At 41.4% G+C, this 22587-nt stretch overlaps 2 protein-coding genes and 1 pseudogene across 3 annotated transcripts in view; all 3 read left to right on the forward strand.

Moving 5' to 3' along the window:
* The window catches only part of BTK (Bruton tyrosine kinase), a 31717-nt gene extending 19166 nt beyond the window's left edge, over nt 1-12551 (forward strand). For both annotated transcript variants that reach the window (XM_039873997.1, XM_039873998.1), the window contains exons 6-19: nt 2215-2343; nt 2663-2730; nt 3653-3840; nt 4085-4147; nt 4748-4802; nt 5075-5154; nt 5333-5460; nt 6334-6408; nt 6918-7089; nt 7599-7815; nt 8805-8869; nt 9462-9580; nt 10109-10266; nt 12050-12551. In XM_039873997.1, coding sequence (XP_039729931.1) covers nt 2215-2343; nt 2663-2730; nt 3653-3840; nt 4085-4147; nt 4748-4802; nt 5075-5154; nt 5333-5460; nt 6334-6408; nt 6918-7089; nt 7599-7815; nt 8805-8869; nt 9462-9580; nt 10109-10266; nt 12050-12121 — 1589 coding nt within the window. In that variant the 3' untranslated portion in view covers nt 12122-12551. The remainder of the gene's footprint in view (nt 1-2214; nt 2344-2662; nt 2731-3652; nt 3841-4084; nt 4148-4747; nt 4803-5074; nt 5155-5332; nt 5461-6333; nt 6409-6917; nt 7090-7598; nt 7816-8804; nt 8870-9461; nt 9581-10108; nt 10267-12049) is intronic.
* Nucleotides 827-945, forward strand: LOC120611590 (uncharacterized; annotated as a pseudogene).
* A 901-nt stretch (nt 12552-13452) lies between the features above and the next one.
* TIMM8A (translocase of inner mitochondrial membrane 8A) lies at nt 13453-16283 on the forward strand. The gene is made up of 2 exons (XM_039873999.1): nt 13453-13676; nt 15252-16283. The coding sequence occupies exons 1-2, from the start codon at nt 13545-13547 to the stop codon at nt 15411-15413; spliced, it is 294 nt and encodes a 97-aa protein (XP_039729933.1). The 5' UTR covers nt 13453-13544; the 3' UTR covers nt 15414-16283.
* Nucleotides 16284-22587: the final 6304 nt, after the last annotated feature.

Raw genomic sequence — 22587 nt, forward strand, 5'->3', positions numbered from 1 at the left:
CAGTCTCTCCTAGCATTCCCACTTGAACACTGTCTTAATCAGCTCTAGCTGTCATAACAAAATACCATAGACTGGGTGGCTTAAACATTTATTTTTCACAGTTCTGGAAGCTGAGGAGTCTAAGATCGGGGTGCCATGTGCTTTGGTTCTTAGTGAGAACTCTCTGCCTGACTTGCAGACTGGCCACTCTCTCATTGTGTCTTCACATGGCAGAGAGAATCTCTCTCTTGAGTCTCTTCTAATAAGAGCACTAATCCCATCATAAGGGCTCCTCTCTTATGACCTAATTACCTCCTAAAGGCTCCACTTCTCAATACCATCACATTGGGAAGCTTCATAATGTGAATTTTGAGGGGACACAAACATTCAGTCCATAATAGACACTCTGCTTTTGCAATTCTCTCCTAAGTAGCTAAAAATACCAGCTCCGGATTAGCCAACAAAGAAAGGGCAATCCTTTTAAAGGGACCTCTTCAGAGGCAGACATTATTTGGTAATGTAAGCTTGGTTTTTAATGAGTATGCTGGAGGTGAAGAGAGCAGGAAGCCTTATGTCCTCTCATTATCACATTAGCATAGCTTAGTTTACGAGTAACTAGTTGTTAAGAATTGTTAGCATATCTACTGGTGCCTAGGCCTGCATCTGAGAGTTTTCAAATCTCTGGGTGAAGTGTAGTGCCATGGGAGGAGGGGCAGAGTGTAGAGGCAATAGAGATAATCAGTCCTTGCTGGGAGAATTATACAGAATATTATTCAGAATTTCCAGTGCATGGTAATAATAAAAGTCAAACAGACTTTTGGTTGGTTTTACTATTATTTTAAAATTCTCCAACAGCCATACCACCCTGAACACGCCCAATCTTGTCTGATCTCAGAAGCTAAGCAGGGTCGGACCTGGTTAGTACTTGGATGGGAGACCACCTAGAAAGACCAGGTGCTGTAGGCTTTAAAAAAAATTCTCTACAGACTGTGCAGCTCCTCACAACCTGGACCCCATCTGAATAGCTCCCACCACCTTGCATTTGGTACAATGGTGTAAGGGAGTGCTGAAAAAGTGAAGGGTGAGGGTAGGCAGGGTAGAGTAGATACAAATCTTCAAATACATGTTTAGAAAACATTAAGATAGCATTTTTTTAAGACAGCACTTTTGTTCTTTTGCCTTTAAAAAGCACCTGGCCACCAGAAGCTTCTAGGCCTTCCCCCAAACCCTAAGTGAGTGGAGCGTGACTAGCAAGCTCTTAAGGGCTGGAGTTGGTCTCCACAAAGGAAGGTTTTGTTTGTTTTTTATCTTTTTAAAAAAGTTATGCAGGGCTTCCTAGTAGTAGTAAAGGCTGAAATGTGTATGTCTTCAAATGTGCATATTCTTAGACCACCCTAGGTCTTTGCCCTAATGCTAGCTATTGTCAATTATTTCAGTTGTCTTTGCTCCTCTGTTATCTAACAACATGATTCTAGGATGACTTGTCTAACCAACTTCATGTTAAGGTTCTTGAGTTGCCACAGTATTAAAAGCCATAAGACCAATTCCTCCTATCTACAGACCACTCTATTCTTTCCAAAGTACTTTGGCTTCTGGGATATCTTTTGAGCCTCACAACCCTGTGAGGGAAAAGGAGCCGCTGTGTTTATCTTCCGCAATGAATTCAACCCACCTCGGTGGCCCTAGGAAGATTGAAACTCTGTTTATTCTACAGGCAGAATCTAGAGGCAAAATCACCTTCATTTGCCCCTGAGCTCACTCTGTTGACTATTCTATGAACACAGAAATCCTGATGCAGAAGTTCTCATTAAGGCAAATATCGCTAAAAGATCACTCAAGGAGCTAGGACATTGGTATATTAGAAGCTGGAGTGAGAGTTTGGCTTGGGCAAATTGTGTCCCTTATCTGGAAAAGAACACCATAATCAACACCTGTCTTACAGGAAAATTGTAATGACTACCGGGAAAACATAGATAACGTGTTTTTGTTCTGGGCTCTGGAGACATCAGCTATTCTTATCATGTTGGTCAGGAGATAGTCATCATGGCTGACCACTGAAGATAACTGCACAGAAGCTCTCTGGGGCCAGACAACTGGCCCTGTTGTCTGCTTCCCTTCAGGGTAGCAGAAGAAAGTGCAGTTGTTTGAAGTTCACTACTAAGCTCAAAGAGGAAAACACGCAAATGTTGGATTTTCCCACATCTCAGATGTGATCTCTCTTCTCTCCTGTTACAGTAATCCGGTACAACAGTGATCTGGTACAGAAATACCATCCGTGCTTCTGGATTGATGGGCAGTATCTCTGCTGCTCTCAGACAGCCAAAAATGCTATGGGCTGCCAAATTTTGGAAAACAGGAATGGAAGTAAGAGATCTGATCAATACAATTTCTCCCTCTTTTGACTGTGTCATCCACTCTCTCAAGGGTCTATCAAACCCAGGTTTGTACATTTTGGTCACTGTACAAAAAGACCTGGGAGAAGGGATCTGTGGGGGCCAAAATTCAGCCGGTGCTCTACTCTCCACGCTGTGCAACTTGGCACAGGACTGTTATCCGCCCAGACTTTTCCTAACTTGCCTAAAGGTATTGTGGACCAAGAGCAAAGTCCCTAACCAAACCTAACCTGTCCCGGGACCCTTTCCTAAGATGCATTCTATACCATCACTGGTTTCTTATTTTGCAGGTTTAAAACCTGGGAGTTCTCATAGGAAGACAAAAAAGCCTCTTCCTCCCACGCCTGAGGAGGACCAGGTATACAGGGAAATTGGGTGCTGCTACTGCTCAAATGGAAACTTACAGTCACCCTGGAAGACATACCAGAGTCTTAGAATTCCCCTGGGATTTGGCACTGTTAATTGGTGCTCTTGCTGAGACAGGATTTATTCTAATTAGGACTTCCTTTTCAGTGGAATGATACAGGGCTGTTAGGAAGCTCTTGTTAACCATTTAATCCAATCATTTGTTTAAAGCAAAATAAAGCCCAGTTTTAAAAATAAAAAAATATTTTCAAACATAAAGTTGAAAGAATTTAATCACGAACACCCATATACCCAATACCTTGATCCTACCGGTAATATATTACTTTAAAACTTTACTTTTTGGTTACTTTTTGAGGTCTAGAAAGCCCTTCCTCATACCTAGGCGGACCTTGGAGATATTGTGAGTTGGGTTCCAGACCATTACAATAAAGCGAGTTGCAATTTTTTGCTGATGGGAGGTCTTGCCTTGAATTTGTAAAAAATGCAACATCTGTGAAGCACAATAAAGCAGGGCAGGAATTATGCTCATTTTACAAACAAGAAAACTGAATTTTAAAGCCACTTATTAGGTTCATGTACAAATTTAGTGCCAAATAGGTTTCCTGATCATATCTGTACATGGTTTTTGTCTGAAAAGTTTTAAAAATACTGACGGCTGGGCCCCATCTCCAGATATTTTGATGTAATTGTTCTGGGAAACTGCCTGGGTGTTGGGATTGTTAAATGCTCCCTAGAGATTCTGATATGCATTCCAGCTGGGAACCCCTGTCTAAGTACTTAAGAATGGCTGCTGAGTAAACTTTTATTATGCCTGATTTGGGTTAGAATGGTGTTTCTAGTAAGCCAGAGAGTTGGGAGAGGAAAGTATTTGATGTCTAGCCAAACTACCCTACTTTTTCCTCCTACCTACACAGATCTTAAAAAAACCACTGCCCCCTGAACCAACAGCAGCACCCGTCTCCACAAGCGAGCTGAAAAAGGTTGTAGCCCTTTATGATTACATGCCAATGAATGCAAATGATTTACAGCTGCGGAAGGGTGATGAATATTTTATTCTGGAGGAGAGCAATTTACCCTGGTGGCGAGCACGAGATAAAAATGGGTGAGTCCACTCCAGCCCTACACATGGCCACCTCTCCGAGTCTGTAGGGTCTGGCCCACATGTTATTGTACACATATAATCTATGCTGCATGTGCAGAAGCTACACACTTCATGGACCTAGCCATGTGTTAGTGACATGATCCTCTTTGAGGGAGAGGCGTGATTTATATACCTCCATTTGAGACTGGTTTTGAGCCCAGGGATGGGGAGTGCTGGAGGATCTACCACAATGTCTCCTCTACAGGCAGGAAGGCTACATCCCTAATAACTATGTCACTGAAGCAGAAGACTCCATTGAAATGTATGAGTGAGTATGCTTATGGTCCCAGCTCAAAATCTTCCAGAAGGAATAAAATATAGCATATACTTTTTTGTAGTTTCAACAAAATTTTGATTTCAAGATACTTATTAAGATCACTGCCAGCTAGGTCAAATGATGTCACCACCCCCAAGTTAGTAGTACCTACGTCTTACCCTCCTCCCAAACACCTTCTGCTTATGAGAGTTGGAGAGGTCACCATGCCCCCCAAATCCAGAAGAACCACACTCAAAGAAAGAATTGACAGCCTGATAGGAAACATTTGAAAGAGTGAACGTGTCAAACTTCTGCCGTCGTTTGTTCTCCGTAAATATAGAGGTGGATTGTCCTTGAATGCTCCATCCCTGATCCCTTCCCTGCAACCCCTGCCGCCTACCTTTGCCCTCTACTCTCCATATCTATGAATTTTCAGTGCCAACTAGGTTCTGGGAAAGGAATGCAATTGTGTTATGCACATGATAGGCACTCAATAAATAGGGGTTCAGTGAATTGACTGAATCACTGGCATGGATGAGCCCTAGAGGTCGCTCTAGTCTCAGAATCGCTTACACCATGGCATAGAAGCCACTCGAGCACTCTTTTCAACAGGTGGTATTCAAAACACATGACTCGGAGTCAAGCTGAAGAACTGCTAAAGCAAGAGGTAAGGGTGCGACCACAAACAAACAGCATTCTCCTTGTACAAGTGAGGATCTTGAGTTGAAGGCTTGCTGCTGCCTGATACCTCCATGCAAGGCAGTGTCAAGGCCATCATTTTATGGGGTTCTCATTACACTTTTCAGTATCATCACCTGAAACATGGAATGTGGCAGTGAAATCAGGGGTGGTTATATTTTCTCCCTGGTTTGGGCAGGTGGGATGCAGGTGTGGGCACCACTTCCTCCTTACAGTCAGCTTCTTTTTTTATTGTTTCAGGGGAAGGAAGGAGGTTTCATTGTCAGAGACTCCAGCAAAGCTGGAAAATATACTGTGTCTGTGTTTGCTAAATCTACAGGGTGAGTGCTACTGTTCCAAGGCCTTGGGGACAAAGGACAGGGGTACCCATCCAACAGCTCCTTAATGGCGTGTCTCTCCTATTTCCTTTGTCCCTAAACTCAAAACTCATCTTGCCTCACTTTTTGGGTCCCACTGACCCTTGTTCTCAAGTTGCTGACTCAGAATCCACTTCTTCAGGGACCCTCAAGGGATGATACGCCATTATGTTGTGTGTTCCACACCTCAGAACCAGTATTACCTGGCTGAGAAGCACCTCTTCAGCACCATCCCTGAGCTCATTAACTACCATCAGCATAATTCTGCAGGTGAGTATCAAGGGCACCAAAGATGAAGGAATGTGATAAGTAGCAGAAGTGATTCAGAACAAGGTGATGAGGGGAAGAATAAGCCTCACAGGGCAGTGCAAATCAATCAGTGAAAGTCAACTCTTGTGATGCTGGTGGAGGTCAACTAAAGAGTTGGTCAAAGGCAGACTTTATACCCATAGGGAGTGACTTCTTATTTGACGATTGATGCTCAGTACTAAGGATAGACATAAAAGAGACTGGTGATTAATCAATCAGCAAGTATTCATTGAGTTACTACTGTGTACTCGGTAGTAAAGGAGAATGCAGGAAAATTATTAACCGAGATCTTTGCCCTCAAAGAATATACAGGTTAGAAAACATCAGAAGACAGTTTCTCAGTACAGTAAGTCCACACTTAACATTGCCAATAGGTTCTGTGACTTTAAGTAAAACAACATATTACAAAACCAATTTTACCATAGGCTAATTGATATAAACAGGAGTTAAGTTCCTATGGTATCTCATCAACATTAAAACAAAATGACATTATTCAAGGACATGCTGTAGTGTAGACATTCTAAAAACTGGAGATTGATGAGGGAAAAAGCTTCATTGAGAAGGTAGAATGTGAGTTAAGCCTGGGCTGGGAGGTTGGGGTGTATTTAGTTGGGGAGTATATTTCAATTAGTATTTTCTCTTTTTTGTCCTTGAGAGCTCTTTTATGAGAGGAGACACTTCCAGACCAAAAACAAAAGGGTTTGTGGAGATCTTCTGGGATTCAAAATGTACTAGGAAAATGAACATCAGAAGTGTGAGGTTTCAAGTGAGGGTGTGTGAGGTATCCTACCTCCTATACTTCACTAGGAGCATGACCCTCTCTGTATGTTTCAGGACTCATATCTAGGCTCAAATATCCAGTGTCTCAGCAAAACAAGAATGCACCTTCCACTGCAGGCCTGGGCTACGGTAACTGCTTATTTCTCTAGGGTAGGGTGGACTAGCCAGCCATTTGTCCTTGCAAATCTACCTTTAGCAGATCCAATTAGACCTTGCCTCACAAGAGTCCTTGCAGCACACTGTTCTGCACCAACTGCCTCAAGGAAGGTTAAGACAGAGCCAAACACATTATTTAATGATTTTTCTCCCTCTTGTGGCTCCTACTGGAACTGCAAAAACATAGATTCATAAATTATTATTATTATTATTTTAAATTGTTTAAAAAAATCATAAAGGGTTTTAAGAGGTTGTCTAGTCTATCTTCTTGCCTTATGGCTGACTTGCATCTAAAATCCCCAGATTCTTCCAATCAGTAACCTCTTGTCCCTGACATTTACCCGAGCAAAGATGGATTAATACTCCTGAGAATTTCCCTTTTACTTCTTGCCTATTTCTGCACCCAGTAGGTATTCTTACCTATTGTAGGAATTATACATACATGATTCCCAAAGGCTCACACCAAGGCTTTGTTGTTATAGGATCATGGGAAATTGATCCAAAGGACCTGACCTTTTTGAAGGAGCTGGGGACTGGACAATTTGGGGTAGTGAAGTATGGGAAATGGAGAGGCCAGTATGATGTGGCCATCAAGATGATCAAAGAAGGCTCCATGTCTGAGGATGAGTTCATTGAAGAAGCCAAAGTCATGATGTGAGTTACAGACCAAACTCAACTCTTAATCCAGTGGCTGGAGTCTAGGAATTACCAGGACAACCGACTGTGGTTTAAGATGACTTTCAGAGTAAGAGATTTGGGACCAGGGCCTCCTTTGATTGGTGGGAGTCCTAACTGCTAGGGTAATCATTTATCTGCTTTAGATATTGGTTGAAATTAGTGTTGATCATGGTGTTTACCATCTCAGTAGCATTTGGGGGTGGTTGTGGAAAATGAGATTTTCAAAAGGAAGACTGATTCTGATTTACCCTTAGTGTTCATTCAGCCCTGGGCTTCTTTCCTGATCTATTAATGGGCTCCAAGTCCCTGCTCACTTCATATATTAGGCCCTCTTGGGGTTCAGAGTAAGAAGGAGGAAAGTCAACTTGCTATTGTCATCCCTTATCTGGCACTCTACACCCAGGCTGACCCCTTTCCACCCCAGCTCCTTTCTGACTGGTATGCAGAGCCAGAAGGTGTGGACTGGTTTGTGGCCTCTCCTATAGGAATCTTTCCCATGAGAAGCTGGTGCAGTTGTATGGGGTCTGCACCAAGCAGCGCCCCATCTTCATCATCACTGAATACATGGCCAATGGCTGCCTCCTGAACTACCTGAGGGAGATGCGCCACCACTTCCAGACTCAGCAGCTGCTGGAGATGTGCAAAGATGTCTGCGAAGCCATGGAATATCTGGAGTCAAAGCAGTTCCTTCACCGAGACCTGGTGGGGCCTCAGAAGGATTGGCCTGGGACCAAGGGCTGAGGGGTGGGAAGTAGCAGAGAAAGACGTGGATGAGGAGGGTTGCTGGAGCCATCATTTCAATTTTATCTAGAAAACACTAAAAGTTAGGTGAGCCTCTGCCCCAGTAGTCAGCCAGTAAGGATCTTCCTCCTCAACACTACAAGTTCTGTCATGGTGGGAGTTAGAGCATTCACTCACTCCCGGCCCCCTCCCTACCACATCAAGGAAATGGTAGGGGCCGAAGGACAATCCTGCTTCCCAATGGGACTACTCCTGGCACAGAGCCATCATTTGGTTAAAGCAGAGTCACAAACTGGGGGCCTGTGGGTATATATTTTTAATGTTATATATTATTTAGCAAGCACTTAACATTTCACATTAAAAAAAAAAAACTGAGTTTCCAGCTTTTCTTGAAAATCTAGACCATCTTGTAACACCGAGTCCACAGTCTCACACAGGGTATGCTAACAGTGGGCTGGAGTTGAGGAGCAGCTGCTTCCTTTAGACCAGCAGAGTGCTCTTAACTCTCCTGCAATCTCCACTCACCCTGCTTCACTCTTATCACTTTGCTGCCTGGCCTTCAGAAGCATCAGAGTTTTTGCCCCTGTTTATTTGTCAGGCCAAGGCTCATTGTCAGAAAAACAGAAAACAAAACACACTTGCCCTCTGTTGTTCTCCCTTAATTCTCTCAGCATTTCAGTGCAGACAAGGGTGTCATGGAATTGCCGACATGAATGAAATCATTCGCATGTCCTTAGTGTTTTACTTATGACTACACAGCAGGTTGCTTTACATGTGGTAGAAATACATCGACATTTCTCAGTGGCATCGATGGACTCCTATTAGGTGGGAAATGTCTCTAGTTGAAGGAGATGATGCTGTCCTGGCTTCACTCCCTTGGTGAGTGGAAGCTTTGGGCCTTTAACCTGTGTGCCAGGGATGGAGTTTCACTGCTATCTGTTGCATTACAGGCAGCTCGAAACTGTTTGGTGAATGATCAAGGAGTTGTTAAAGTATCTGACTTTGGCCTGTCCCGGTGAGTGTGCTTTTTCATTTTTCCCTCGAAAAGTAAAAATGGCACAGTACAAAATGAGGAGGCATTATAATTTGTAATCCTGTCCCTTTCTTTTATTCTCTTTCTAGTCTTTCCCGACATCTTTCTATACCTTTTCTTTCTCTGAATGATATGTCACTTCTTTCATCCTTTTGTTTTATTGTTTTATCTTTTTCTTCTCCTTCCCCTCTCATTTTAAGCGAATTTTCCCAATACCTTATCTTGATCCGATAGTCCTGTTCACTTTACTCCATCCCTCTTTCTTTCCTGATCAGTCTAAGTCCTGCTGGCAACTACAGAATAGAAGGTGGGGAAGGAGAAGAAAAAAAAGAGAAATAGAGGACGGGAGTACCTACTATATCTTATTTTATTCCATCTTTGCTGTTACCATATTGTCAATCAGGAAAGCTAAATCAGATAGGAAAACAGGAATATGTTAACAATAACATTCATAAAAGACACTGGCTGGCCTATAGATGTGTATTTATGTAACTCTTATGACTGTGCCAAGAAAACTTAAAGAAATATCAAGCTCTCCAAATCCTAACAGTAACAAGTCCTGAATCTTTTGCAGGTATGTTCTAGATGACGAATATACAAGCTCAGTAGGCTCCAAATTTCCAGTCCGATGGTCTCCACCAGAAGTCCTTATGTACAGCAAGTTCAGTAGCAAATCTGACATTTGGGCTTTTGGTGAGTGGATACGATTATATAGATTATACAGCTCAAAGGAAGAGGAAAGCATTGGGGAAATTGACACTTTGCAACCTGCACAGAGATTATTTGTTCTTGCTTTAATTCATCGAATCCTTAGAAAGTGCTTACTATGTCAGGAACCACAGGGTTTCTGAAGATAAAGCCAGCAAACTAGACATGACCCCTGCCTTCTTAGAACTTACAATATATTGAGGAGAACAAACAATTCATTCAGTGTTCGACAGCTTCTGAATACTGATTATGTACCAGGGACTCTGTCGGACACTATAATCACAAAGACAAATAAGATGCCGTCTCTCTCCTGGAAGAGCTAATGGCCCAGTGCAACCCTGATTATCCCCAAATATGGTCAGTACTATAGCAGAAGTTTGAAAAAAAAATGCAAAAAGCATAGAGTGGGGAATCAGATGAATCTAATATTCGAGGTTGATATAGAAAGATTAGGATCTCTACTCTCCGAAAAGACTGTAAACTGACTTAATACTTTTAAAAATCATTTTCTAGGGGTTTTGATGTGGGAAATTTACTCTCTGGGGAAGATGCCATATGAAAGATTTACTAACAGTGAAACTGCTGAACACATTGCCCAAGGCCTACGTCTCTACAGGCCTCATTTAGCTTCAGAGCGGGTATATACCATAATGTACAGCTGCTGGCATGAGGTAAGTGTTTTATTGAGACCTCTTAAATCATTTCCTTGAACCTACTTTCCCATTTAGCTGGCCTGGCATCCAGTCCCCACTCTCCCTGGCTGCATGGAGCTGCACACATTTTCAGACCGCAGCCTGCACCCCAACCCTTTGATGGCCAGAGGCTTTCCCAGGCCCACTCCAGTTCCCACTAGAGTATTACTAGCAGACCCCAATACCAACTCAGCCTTAGGCAGAAGGGTTGTTGTGAGGCTATGTCACCTAGCACACGCAGGCAGCCAAAGGCACTCAGACAAATTGGGCATTAAAAAAGAAAAGTCATTAAAATTCGTGTTCATTCCTTTGGGAGTCATTGGCTCTTTCTTTTAATTTACTAACTGCCAAACTTTTCTGGCTGTGGTCTTAAGTGAAATTTAAAACAAACAAATAAACAAACAAAAACTCCTATGACCTTAAAGGAAACTAAAATAGGTAGCGTTCTTTTTTTTTTAGTGTGGTATAATATGGGGCATGTAGATAGATGTGGTAGTTTGAAAATAAGAAGCCTGTCCCACTATTACTAAAATGCTTTGCTGCTATCACCTTGGATTCTTCCATTTTTCAGTAGATACTTGGCAACCTTACTTCAACAACCTGAATCTCTAGTAGGAAATAAAATGCTGTGCTCTTAGTTTTGCCCCTCTAGAAACAGGGAAAGACAGCATCCAACGAGCACATATGTGAATCTGGAGCCCATTCGATGGGGGTGAAAAATTGGGAATCTGGATCAGAGCGTGGCACTTTTCTCTTCAACAAATGACCGAGGTCACAAAGAAAGTGTGGGGAAAGGAAGACCCCGTTGGAGTTATGTTCCTTCTCTCCACTGTGCCATGCACGATTAAGGGCGATTGGCCATGCTCCCTCCTAACTAGGACATCCTCACCCTGCTAGTTAACTGCTTCAGACAGGCACTTTCTCCATAATTTGTTTAAAGTAGTAGTCTTGAAACTGGATGTACATCAGAATCCCTGGGGAACTCTTAAAACTACAGATGACTAGGCCTTATCTCCAGAGATTCTTATTAGGTAAGTCTGGAGAAGGACCCAGTAATGTCTTTTTAAACTTCCCAGGAAATTCTGATACTCAGCTAGTTTTGAGAACCACTAATTCAAAGTAACAAGAAATTGATGGCTTTTTGGTTCTGATGGATTGAGACCTTTTCTGGCAGGAATATGCCCTGAATCACTAAATACTTCAGGGGCTTATGGACCATGGCTATCACAAAGGGCCTTAGTCTGGAAGCCAGACAGTATAAATGAAAGATCCCAAGTGCTCAGGATGCCTGCCCAGTGATACAGCTGGTGGTCTTGAAATGTTAATTCTTTTGTTAACTTTGGCTATGAGATGGTAGAAACGATGTTTGAAACCAAATTAAAAATTATCACAGCTTGTAGTATTTCAGTTCTGTCAACCACTTAAACTTGTTTGGTAGCCATTTTTCAGTTGAAGATCCAAAATAAGAATGCATTGGTATGTAGTGATTCAGGACAATGAATTTGCCCTGTTTTAATCAATATGTTTGTCAGTTTAGTTTGCAAATTGTCCTCATCACATTAATAACCTGAGTTACTAAAGATGAAAATTTGTACAAGAATTTTATGGAACACAACTATTTTTTTTTCCTTTTTCTTTGTAATCTACAGGTTATGTTACTGGGCATATAGTGTATACTTAATAAAAATTTGCTGCTTACTACGTTTCTCTTAGATTCTGGATTCTAGCCCACTATAACACTCTACTTTTTCTTTGGTTATAGAAAGCAGATGAACGTCCCACTTTCAAAATTCTTCTGAGCAACATTCTAGATATCATGGATGAAGAATCCTGAGCTCACCAATAAGCTTCCTGGTTCTATTCTCCTCCACAAGCCCCAATTTCACTTTCTAGGAGGAAAACCCAGGCTACAGGTTCTGGAGCCTTTGTGCTCTAGCTGAATACACACAAACCCTTCTCTACATTTAGGACTGCCTCTCTTCTTTGATTCCCTGGGATAGTACCTCTGAGCAAAGGCTAAGGAATTATTGTGCCTGGTGCTGTCACCCAAGGAAATTTCCCAAGAGTATTAAGAGACTGAATTTGGGATAGAAACGGTTTGGGGGAGAGAGGGATGTAAATAGCCTCACAAGGGGTCCAACAGCTCTTTGGGTAGACATTAGAGCTTGGGGGAAGGGAGACCGAATTTGGCAAGAATATAACCATGTCATAAAAATGGGAGGAGAAGGTGTTTTGATAAAATAAAATTATCAGAAAGCATGAAAGTTTCTTGCTATCTCGATTAATCATGCAGCCTCCCTGGAGCACCCTATCCCAGTGTTCCAGGAAACTGTTGTCTGACATTGGTTTGGTATAGTCCTACTTCGACAACTGGACAGATCCTTGGCATTTAATCCCTCTGGCTCTTGAAAAATTCTGCCTCTGAATCAGAGATGAACTGACAAGCCAAAGCACAGTGCCCGGCACACAGTCAGCATGCAATATTCTGGAATGAAGTTGATGGTTGGGAACAAATTCTGCTGGAGACTCTTTTCCCCACATCAAGAGAGGACAACCATTACAGAGCCAGGGGCCCCAGACGGCTAAGAGATGAGCCTAGCAGTCCGGGCAGGGAATCAACACAGCAGCTGGGAAAGCGCGCGCCAATTTGGAAGCGGGCAGGGGCGGGGCCGTTGGGCCGGTCGGGAATGGGCCACGTGGTCTGCAGTAACTTCGTTTTCTACTTTTCTTTTGTTTTTGGAATAATGTCGGCCAGCGCAGTGACCCTGACACCTCAGGTGCTGGCGGGAGCATGGCCCGAGGGCAGCCGGGCAGAGGGCAGGGGTTGAGGCTGGGGGCGCAGTGGGGATCGGGACGCGGGGGCAGCTGGGGCGGAAGGTGCTCGGAGAAAGGGGTCAGGGGCTGGAGGTGTGGCAGATGGCACAAGCAGGGAGGAGGAGCGCGGCAGCAAGAGGGGTGGGGCGCATGGCTTGTGGAAAAAGGAGCACCAGTGGTGAGGGGCACGCAGCAGAGGGGCTGGAGGGCCGGCAGCGAAGGGAGAGGCTGACAGCTCCGGCAGGAGAGGACACATGGGCAGCCAGGAGGACCGCTTGGTAGAGAGTAGGGGGTGGGGCGCGCACGTGGCCTCGCGCAGGCGCATTGCGCTCACAGGGGGCGGTCCCTTAGGTGGTGGATTGTGGTTCCGGTTCCTTCGCCGAGACACGTGAAGGTCGGGGAGTTGGTACGGAGTTGGTCTTGGCACGCGTGGCGGCGCCGGGATGGATTCCTCCTCATCTTCCTCCGCAGCGGGTTTGGGCTCGGTGGACCCGCAGCTGCAGCATTTCATTGAGGTGGAGACCCAGAAGCAGCGCTTCCAGCAGCTAGTGCACCAGATGACGGAACTTTGTTGGGTGAGGATCCTGGGGCCGGGACCTGGCCACTGTACCTACGTTCCGCCTGTCCTTGCCCCGCGGGACTAGCTACGACGTCCGGGATTCGGGGAAGGGGAGCATTTGACAGTACCCTTTGGTTCCCTTAGGTTCTTCAGGCCCAGCCGGGTGGGGGAAAGGGTGACTTCGCTTCTCAGGGGACTGTCACTCCAGACTTCGGCTTTCTTGGTACAGAGGATTGGGGATCATAAGACTGGGGATTATACCACTGTCCCAACTAGCACTTTAGGCACTGAAGTTGAAGCTGCCTAGTGCTGCTCAGCAAGACTGATGGGAGTCCCCGATACTGGGCTCTAGTTTTTGGAACCCCCAGTCACAGGGAGTCAGTGAATCTCCTGTTCCGGGACTCCTCAGGGTTTACCTTGATTACCTAGTTCCTCTAACCGTTGTCCGTGAGAAACGAGTGGCTCTAGCCCACTATCCATAAAAGTAGTCTAATCTCTCCCAACATACACAGTTACTTGCCTTCTTGTTGGATTGTTGTGTAATATCAAGCCGTTTTGGATCTGAAGGTTGAAGAACTGAGTATGTCCTGTGAGGGGACTTGGGCAAAAGGGTGAAAGGCATCTGCAGTTTGGGATCAAAGTGTTCTCTGGCTGCCAAGGACAACATAACTGCCTTGACATACAAAATTCACAGAATTCAGAGGACAGGGGTAATTTTCCTTGGAGGCAGAGGTCCGAGGCTTCTGTACACAGCAGAGAATAATGAAGGAAATTCATTTGAATCGCTTAACTTGAATTATATACAGTCATCGGTTTTCATAGTCCTTTTCCCATAAACTTATGGTATTGCTGGACTCTGACCCTTAACAAATATTTAACTCTTGTCTCTTGGACCAGGGTGCTTTCTTCTTTTTTTTTTTTTTTTTAGAAATCTGTGATTCACTACATTTGGGCGAGGGGAGAGGGGCGGTTAAGGACTCCTCTAAGAATCTGTAAACTTTAGGAAAATTCATACCATTTCCCATTCATCTTTTTCCCCCATTCATCTTGAGAAGATTCAAGAACCTCTGGCTTAAGTAGACAAGGTCACTTAATTACAGAATCTCGGGTCATAGATTTTCCTTTTTTCCTTGGTAGGTTTTGGGGTGTCTTGCTGCAGTGATTTCTCCTTCCACCTCTTTATTCTGCAGTTAAAGGTATTTAATGTATTTGGCATTGTGGAGTTGTAACCAAATTCATTGGAGGATTAATTCACTTGTATTTTGCCATTTTCTTTGTTCTGTAACATCTCAGCTCCACAACTTTCTGGCCCTATGACTTTAGGCAAAATATCACTGTGCCACAGCTTCCCTCTTTGTAAAATGAGGATTAATAATAGTACCTATTTCATAGGTTTGTTATGAAAATTTGATGTAAGGCTATAGAAAATTGTTTGCCACAAAGTAAGCTGCTGCCAAATGTGAACTATTATTAACATATCATTTTACTATTTTTAGGTGAAATGTTTTCTTTAAACACTAAGAAGTTATTCCCCCTCGCCCTTTGTTTTCCCCCAAGTTCCCTTTGTGATTCTGTATTTTGTCCTGAGCAGGAGAAGTGCATGGACAAGCCTGGGCCAAAGTTGGACAGTCGGGCTGAGGCCTGTTTTGTGAACTGCGTTGAGCGCTTCATTGATACAAGCCAATTCATCTTGAATCGACTGGAACAGACCCAGAAATCCAAGCCAGTCTTCTCAGAAAGCCTTTCTGACTGACTTTAGTGTTACCTTTTTGTAAAAGGAAATTCGTTCAAGAAATGAAGAGTAGTTGATGGGATGGTTGAAGAAAAGGCCATGGGGGGATTGGCTCCCACCTTTGTCACTCTTGGGACATCCTGTCATCTGAGAATGAACAAAGACCAATTTTTTGTTTGTGTTTGGCGTTTGAGGGTTATATGCATATTTGGTTGTGTTTTTTTTTTTTAATGTTAATCTTGTGAAAACAATTGACAGATGAATGGCAAACTTTACTAGATGCATATTACTGTATGTGGGACTATGTTTTTCTCAAAGTCCCATTAACTGCTTCCTATAATTTGGGTAGTGGAACTGCTTTCTATAATTTGTTAGTGGGACCACATGGGTAAAATCTGTCATTTGTGTGGATTCATTTCAGATTTCTGACATGGATAAACATCTTTATGTCTCTGAGAAAGGGCAACAGTGAGGGAAGAGTAACTTGGTACTTAACCGTAGGCCTCCTGATCTAGTGTTTTGACCATCAGTGCTGGAAAAAAAATCTATGGGATATTCATACAATGCAGTTAGCTTTCTGAGTTATCTCCCTTCCTTATACTGTGATTGAGGTAGTACAGATAGCCTGAGTGTCTAGAGGCCTTTGGTTTTAAAGGCATCTAGCCAGTGAACATAATTCTCATTACTAAACTACCGCAAGGAAGAAGTGAACTTACCCTGAATATCAGGGTCCAAGAAATTCAAAGATGTGCCTAAATAAATTATGAAGATTTAGGCCTGTTGAAAACTAACAGCAGTTTCAGGTAGAGGTGCATGCCTAATGTTAGTCAGTATAGATTCCATTTACTGTGTTCTTTTGATTACTGAAATAAATGCTTCCACAAGATTCAACTCTGTGATTGAGAAGGCTTTTTATTCTGGTTATCACCTGCATCCTGGAGAGATTTGGTGTGGGCTGGTTCCAAGGCTGAAATGTAGTCAGTGTGGGTACCTGCTCTGGGCAAGGTACAATACAGTATTCCAGGGACCTCTCACCTTTTTGCAAGAAATGAGAACCTTTAAATGAGATGGGGAGGGAAGAAATTCAGTGCAGATAGTCAATTCCCTGAGTGTAGTATTAGAGGTTATATTGACTGGATTTCTCTCTTCTTCAAATCTCAGTAGACTGGAGTATATACCTGGAGTGGAACTATCTGTTGGGTGTTTCTAGTACAAGTCCATGAAAGTTGGGGAAATACACATTTCCAGAAGCCTCTAGTCCTTTTAGCTTTCCCCCATATAGGCACAACAACGAAATTTTTAAAAATCCTGATGAAAACAATTCGACCAACATTTAAGTGCTTACTTTGTGTCAGACACTGTTTTTGGTGCCAGGGATTCAGCAGTGCCCCAAAACAAAGTCTCTGCCCATTTGGAGCTTATATTCTAGTGAGAGGAGACAGGAAACAAACATGTAAATGTGTCAATATAATGAGTACCACAGAGAAAAAGCAAAGGGAATATTTGTGGGGTGTTGTTATTTGAGGTAAGATGGTTAGAGATGGCCTCCTTGGGTCAGTGGCATCTCAGCAGAGACCTGAATTAAGTGAACAAGCCAGGTAGGTATCTGGGAGAAGAACATTTCAAGCAGAGGTGGCGGCAAGTCCAAAGGCCCCAGGGTGGGAGATGCATTCTGTGATGCTATAGTAGAACAGTCAAAAGGTCAGTATGGCTGGAATGACATGAGTAAGAATGATAAAGTCAGAGAAATCTGCCTGAGATGGATTGAGGCTGGCAGTGGGGGTGTGCACTGATCACGTAGGGCATCGTAAGCCATTGCAAAAACTTGGCTTTTACCCAGCATGGGTAGCCATTTGAGAATTGTTAGCAGACAAGTGATGTGATATAACAAATTTTAGGAGGGTTTGGCAGCTGTATGGAGAACATGTGCCTGGTAAAGAAAGTAGTAGTAGCAGCAGCAGAGTAGTAAGAATAACGTCATTTTGAAGTCCAGGAGAAATCAGCCTTCTAGGTTAGGTGTCTTAACACATATACCTTGTATCTATATGCCCCTATTGATTTTTTTTCCGTACAAAATTTAGTGTGTTGATGTAAAACTTCAAGTCAAAGGAAGGGTCCTTTGGTCTTTTCCTTCTTCCTTTCTATTATATATTATTTATTATTTACTTTATTATATCAATATTCTTATTCTTTCATCTAGTATTAAAGTATTCTCATTACATTTAGAAACAAACTTAAATGTCTTCTACAGTTTTATTGCTTGCTCAGCTAATATACATAATGAGAAAGAGGTTCTGTCAGATTCACAAAATATGCTTAAGCACCAAGGATGTGTCCAACACTACTAGGCTCAAGACAATGAGAAAGAAGAGGTAGAATATCATTCTCAAAGAGGCAAAGCCTATACAATATAATTATGGTACTTTTGGCTACACAGAAACGCATAAAAGGGACAATTAGGATATAGCAAACCAGGATTCAGATGTGCTGATCAGGAGCACTAAAACAAAGCGGCCAACAATTTTGAGATGTATCTGCAATATGCTAATAATAGTTATGCTTTACTGGGGGTGTGCATAATATTTGCCACACATTGTACTAACTATGTTACATGGGTCATCTTTTTAAAAATTATACCAACTCTATGAGAGCGGAACTATTATTAACATACTCATTTTATAGATGGAGAAGCTGAGGCTCTGAGGGATAAACTTATTCAAGTTTACACAGCTAATAAATTGCAAGAATGGAATTTTAACCCAGGCAGTTTGACTCCAGAGCTCATGGTCTGAACTACTATACTAAATTGCCTCCTAATATGTATTTAAAGATAGGAAGTAATGTTTCTTTAAAAGGCAGGGCCGGAATGACCAAAACATTTCATTCCAGAGATAGCATGGTATAGTGGAAAGATCATACGTTTTAAAGTTAGCAGAACTGGGTTCAAATCCTGACTCTGCCAACACCTGTGTGACCTTAAGGAAGTCACTTAACCTCTTTGATCCTCAGTTTCTTTATAAAACTGAGATAGTAATGCCTACTTTACAGGGTTGAAGTATGAGATCACCTGTAGAGTGCTTGGTACACCGTAGATGCTTTAATTGATGATATTGGTATTCAGAACTGAGCATCTTTGATAACTCTGGCAGAGTCATCTGGGAAAACAAGAGAGAAGCAAGAAGTCACTTAATGAAGTTGACTAATTGATGAAGTGGCACAGCTAATGGAGCATGTAATATTAAGAATTTTGAGTTTTGCAATCAATGGAAACTGGAGGAGGAGTTTAAACAGTGGAGTGATATAATATTTGTACATTTTAATGACAAAAGTACTACACACTTGTTTTAAAATTTTAAAACGATATAGAATTACTTAGAAGTCCTCTTACTCTCACATATGCATTGAGAAAGATCACTTTAGCAGCTATATGGTAGCTGAATTAAAGCAGAGAAATAGTAATGAGTATTTCACTAATTCAGGCAAGGGAGTATGGAGGGTTCAGTTCAGATAGTGGAAGTGGGGATGGACAGGAGGAAACATTAGGAATATGGGGTTGCTGTGAGAGAGAAATCTGGAGTAAAGTGGAAAGGAAGTAAAACGGATGATAGGGAAGGAGGTAGGGTATAGAATAATGTGCCAATGCGAGGATGCTGTGGGGTTCGAAGGTCAGCAAAAGTGACTGGAAGAGAGGAAGATAACAGAACTGACCACGCTGAACGGGCCACAGAGAGGAAGTTACACAAATGGCACTCCCCAGTTCCATAGCTTCAGTATGTGGGTAAACCCTGGAGTTGTTTCTCATCACCTTCCAATTTAAGGACCATAAGAATACCCATAAAGTCAGAAATACTTAAAAGATTACTCACAAATATAGTCTTCTATATTTTTAACAGGAAAATTTAGAAACAAGCCTCAAGGGAAAAAAAGATAAAATATCACTTGAGTTTAATTTTTCCAATGCCAGATTTATAATTTATTTTTTAACATAGGGAATATTTTCTTTCTTTAAAATTAAGTTTATTGGAATAACATTGGTTAATGCAATTATATAATTTTCAGGTGTGCATTACAATTTGACATCTGTATATTCTATTGTGTGTTTACCACCCAAAGTCCAGTTTCCTTCAGCTACCATATATTTGATCCCCTTTACCCACTTCACCCTCCCCCGACGCCCTTATATTTGACCCTTTTAATCGTCTACCTACCCCCTCCTCACCTATCCTCTGGAAATCTCACTAGTCCATAGTACATGTCCATGAGTCTCTGCTTGTTTGTCCTGTTCATGTGTTGCTTTTAGGTTTATATCCCATATATAAGTGATATCATGTGATTTTTGACTTTTTCTGTTTGGCTTATTTCACTTAGCATGATTATTTCGAGATCCATCTATGTTGTCGCAAATGGCAGAATTTCATCTCTTCTCATGGCTGAGTAATATTCCATTGTATATATGTACCACCGCTTCTTTAGCCAGTCATCTGTCATAGGACACTTCGGTTGCTTCCATGTCCTGACATTGAATAATGCTGCTGTGAACATCGGTGTGCAGATATCTTTTTCAAATCTTTGGGGAAAATAACCAATAGAAGGATTTCTGGATCATATGATAGATCAATTCTTAGTTTTTTGAGGAACCTCGATACTGTTTTCCATAGTGGCTGTACATATTTGCAGTTCCACCAGCAGCGTATGAGAGTTCCCTTTTTCTCCGCATCCTCTCCAACATTTATTATTACTTGTCCTATTGATTCTAGCTATTCTAACAGGTATGAGATGGTATCTCATTGTGGTTTTGATTTGCATTTGCCTAATAGCTAGCAATGTTGAGCATCTTTTCAAATATTTGTTGGCCATTTGTATGTCCTCTAGGGGAAAGTGTCTGTTCAGGTCCTCTGCCCATTTTTTGATTGGATCATTTGGTTTTTTATTCTTATTGAGTTGTATGAGTTCTTTGTATATTTTGGCTATTAGGCCCTTATCGGAGGCGTTGTTTGCAAATATATTTTCCCATTCAAATGGTCTCTTTACCTTGTTGACAATTTCTTTTCCTGAGCAGAAGCCTTTTAGTTTGATGTAGTCCTATTCATTTATTTTAGCTTTTACTTCCCTTGCTTTTGAGGTCAAATTCATAAAATCTTCTTTAAGTTCAAGGTCCTTGAGTTTAGTTCCTATGTTTTCTTTTATGCATTTTATGTTTTCAGGTCTTATATTCAGGTCCTTAACCCATTTTGAGGTAATTTTGGTGTGTGATGATAGATAACAGTCTATTTTCATTCTTTTGCAGGTGGTTTTCCAGTTTCTCAGCACCATTTATTGAAGAAGCTTTCCTTTCTCCACTGTATGTTTTTGTCTTCTTTGTCAAAAATTATCTGCCCATATAAATATGGGTTTACTTCTGGACTCTCTATTCTGTTCCACTGGTCCGTGTGTCTGTTTTTCTAAAAATGCCATGCTGTTTTGATAACTGTCGCTCTGTAGTATAATTTGAAGTCAGGTGGAATGATGCCTCCAGCCTCATTCTTTTTTCTCAGGGTGGCTTTGGCTATTCGGGGTCTTTTGTGCTTCCATACAAATCTGATGATTTTTTTGTTCTATTTCTTTAAAAAAAAAAAGCTAATGGGATTTTGATGGGGATTGCATTAAATCTGTATAATGCTTTAGGTAATGTGGTCATTTTAACTATGTTGATCCAATCCAAGAACATGGAATATCTTTCCATTTCTTTTATCTTCTTCAATTCCTTTTAATAGGGTCTTGTAGTTTTAATTATATAGTTCTTTCACATTTTTCGTCAAATTTATTCCTAGATATTTTATTCTTTTTGTTGAAATTGCAAAATGAATTATTTTTTCCAATTCTTTTTGTGACATTTCATTATTAGAGTGTAGGAATGCTATGGATTTTTGAACATTGATTTTGCATCCAGAAACTTTACTGTGCTTGCCTATTGTTTCTAGTTGTGTTCTTGTGGAGTATTTAGGGTTTTCTATATAGAGAATCATGTCATCCACAAATAGTGACAGTTTGACTTCTTTGTTTCCATTTTGGATGCCTTTTATATCTTTCTCTTGTCTGATTGTACTCGCTGGGGCCTCCAACATTACATTGAATAACAGTGGTGATAGTGGACAGCCTTGTCTTGTTTCTGATCTTAGAGGGAAGGTTTTTAGTCTTTCACCATTCAGTATCATGTTGGCTGAGGGTTTCTCATAGATGGCCTTTATTATGTTAAGGTAGTTTCCTTCTATACCGATTTTGTTAAGAGTTTTGATCATAAATGGATGCTGTATCTTGTCGAAGGCTTTTTCTGTATTTATTGATATGATCATATGATTCTTATTTTTTAATTTGTTTATGTGGCATATCACATTAATTGACTTGCGTATGTTGAACCATCCCTGTGCCCCTGGGAAGAAGCCCACTTGATTGTGGTATATAATCTTTTTTACATGTTGTATTCGGTTTGCTAGTATCTTATTTAGGATTTTTGCATCTGTGTTTATGAGAGGTATTGGTCTGTAGTTTTCTTTTTCTGTGTTATCCTTACCAGGTTTTGGTATTAGACTAATATTGGCCTCATATAATGAGTTGGAAAGTATTGCTTCCTTTTCGATGTTTTGGAAGAGTTTGAGGAGAATCAGTGTTAAATATTCTTTGAATGGTAGAATTCACTGGTGAAGTCATCTGGTTCTGGACTTTTACTTTTTGGTAGGTTTTTGATGATTGTTTCAATTTTCATACTGCTGATTGGTCTATTTAAATTTTCCAGTTCTTCTTGATTCAGTCTAGGAAGGTTTCATCCTTCAAAGTACTGGTCCATTTCTCCTAGGTTATTAAATTTGGTGTTACAAACTTTTTCATTGTATTCTTGTATGATCCTTTATATTTCTGCTATGTCTATTGTAATTTCCCCTCTTTCATCCCTGATTTTATTTGTCCTTTCTCTTTTTTCTTTAGTGAATCTAGCCAGGGGTTTGTCAATTGTATTAACCTTCTCAAAGTATGAGAGCTCTTTGAACCATTTATTTTTTTCTATTTTTTTTTTTCAATTTCATTTGTTTGTGCTCTAATTTTGATTATTTCTTTCTTTCTTTCTGCTGACTTTAGGCTTATTTGTTCTTCCTTTTCTACTTTTTTAACATGAAGCGTTAGGTTGTTTATTTGGCATCATTCTTGTTTTTGGAGATAGGCC

The sequence above is a fragment of the Pteropus medius genome, unplaced genomic scaffold (genome assembly GCF_902729225.1).
Source record: "Pteropus medius unplaced genomic scaffold, Ma_sr-lr_union100, whole genome shotgun sequence".
Taxonomy (NCBI): domain Eukaryota; kingdom Metazoa; phylum Chordata; class Mammalia; order Chiroptera; family Pteropodidae; genus Pteropus; species Pteropus medius.

Bases quoted from the DNA above. Each gene is read 5' to 3' on its own strand.
- TIMM8A (XM_039873999.1), top strand. From the start codon at position 13,545: ATGGATTCCTCCTCATCTTCCTCCGCAGCGGGTTTGGGCTCGGTGGAC. The intron at 13,677-15,251 runs GTGAGGATCCTG...TGTCCTGAGCAG, and splicing joins AGATGACGGAACTTTGTTGG to GAGAAGTGCATGGACAAGCC.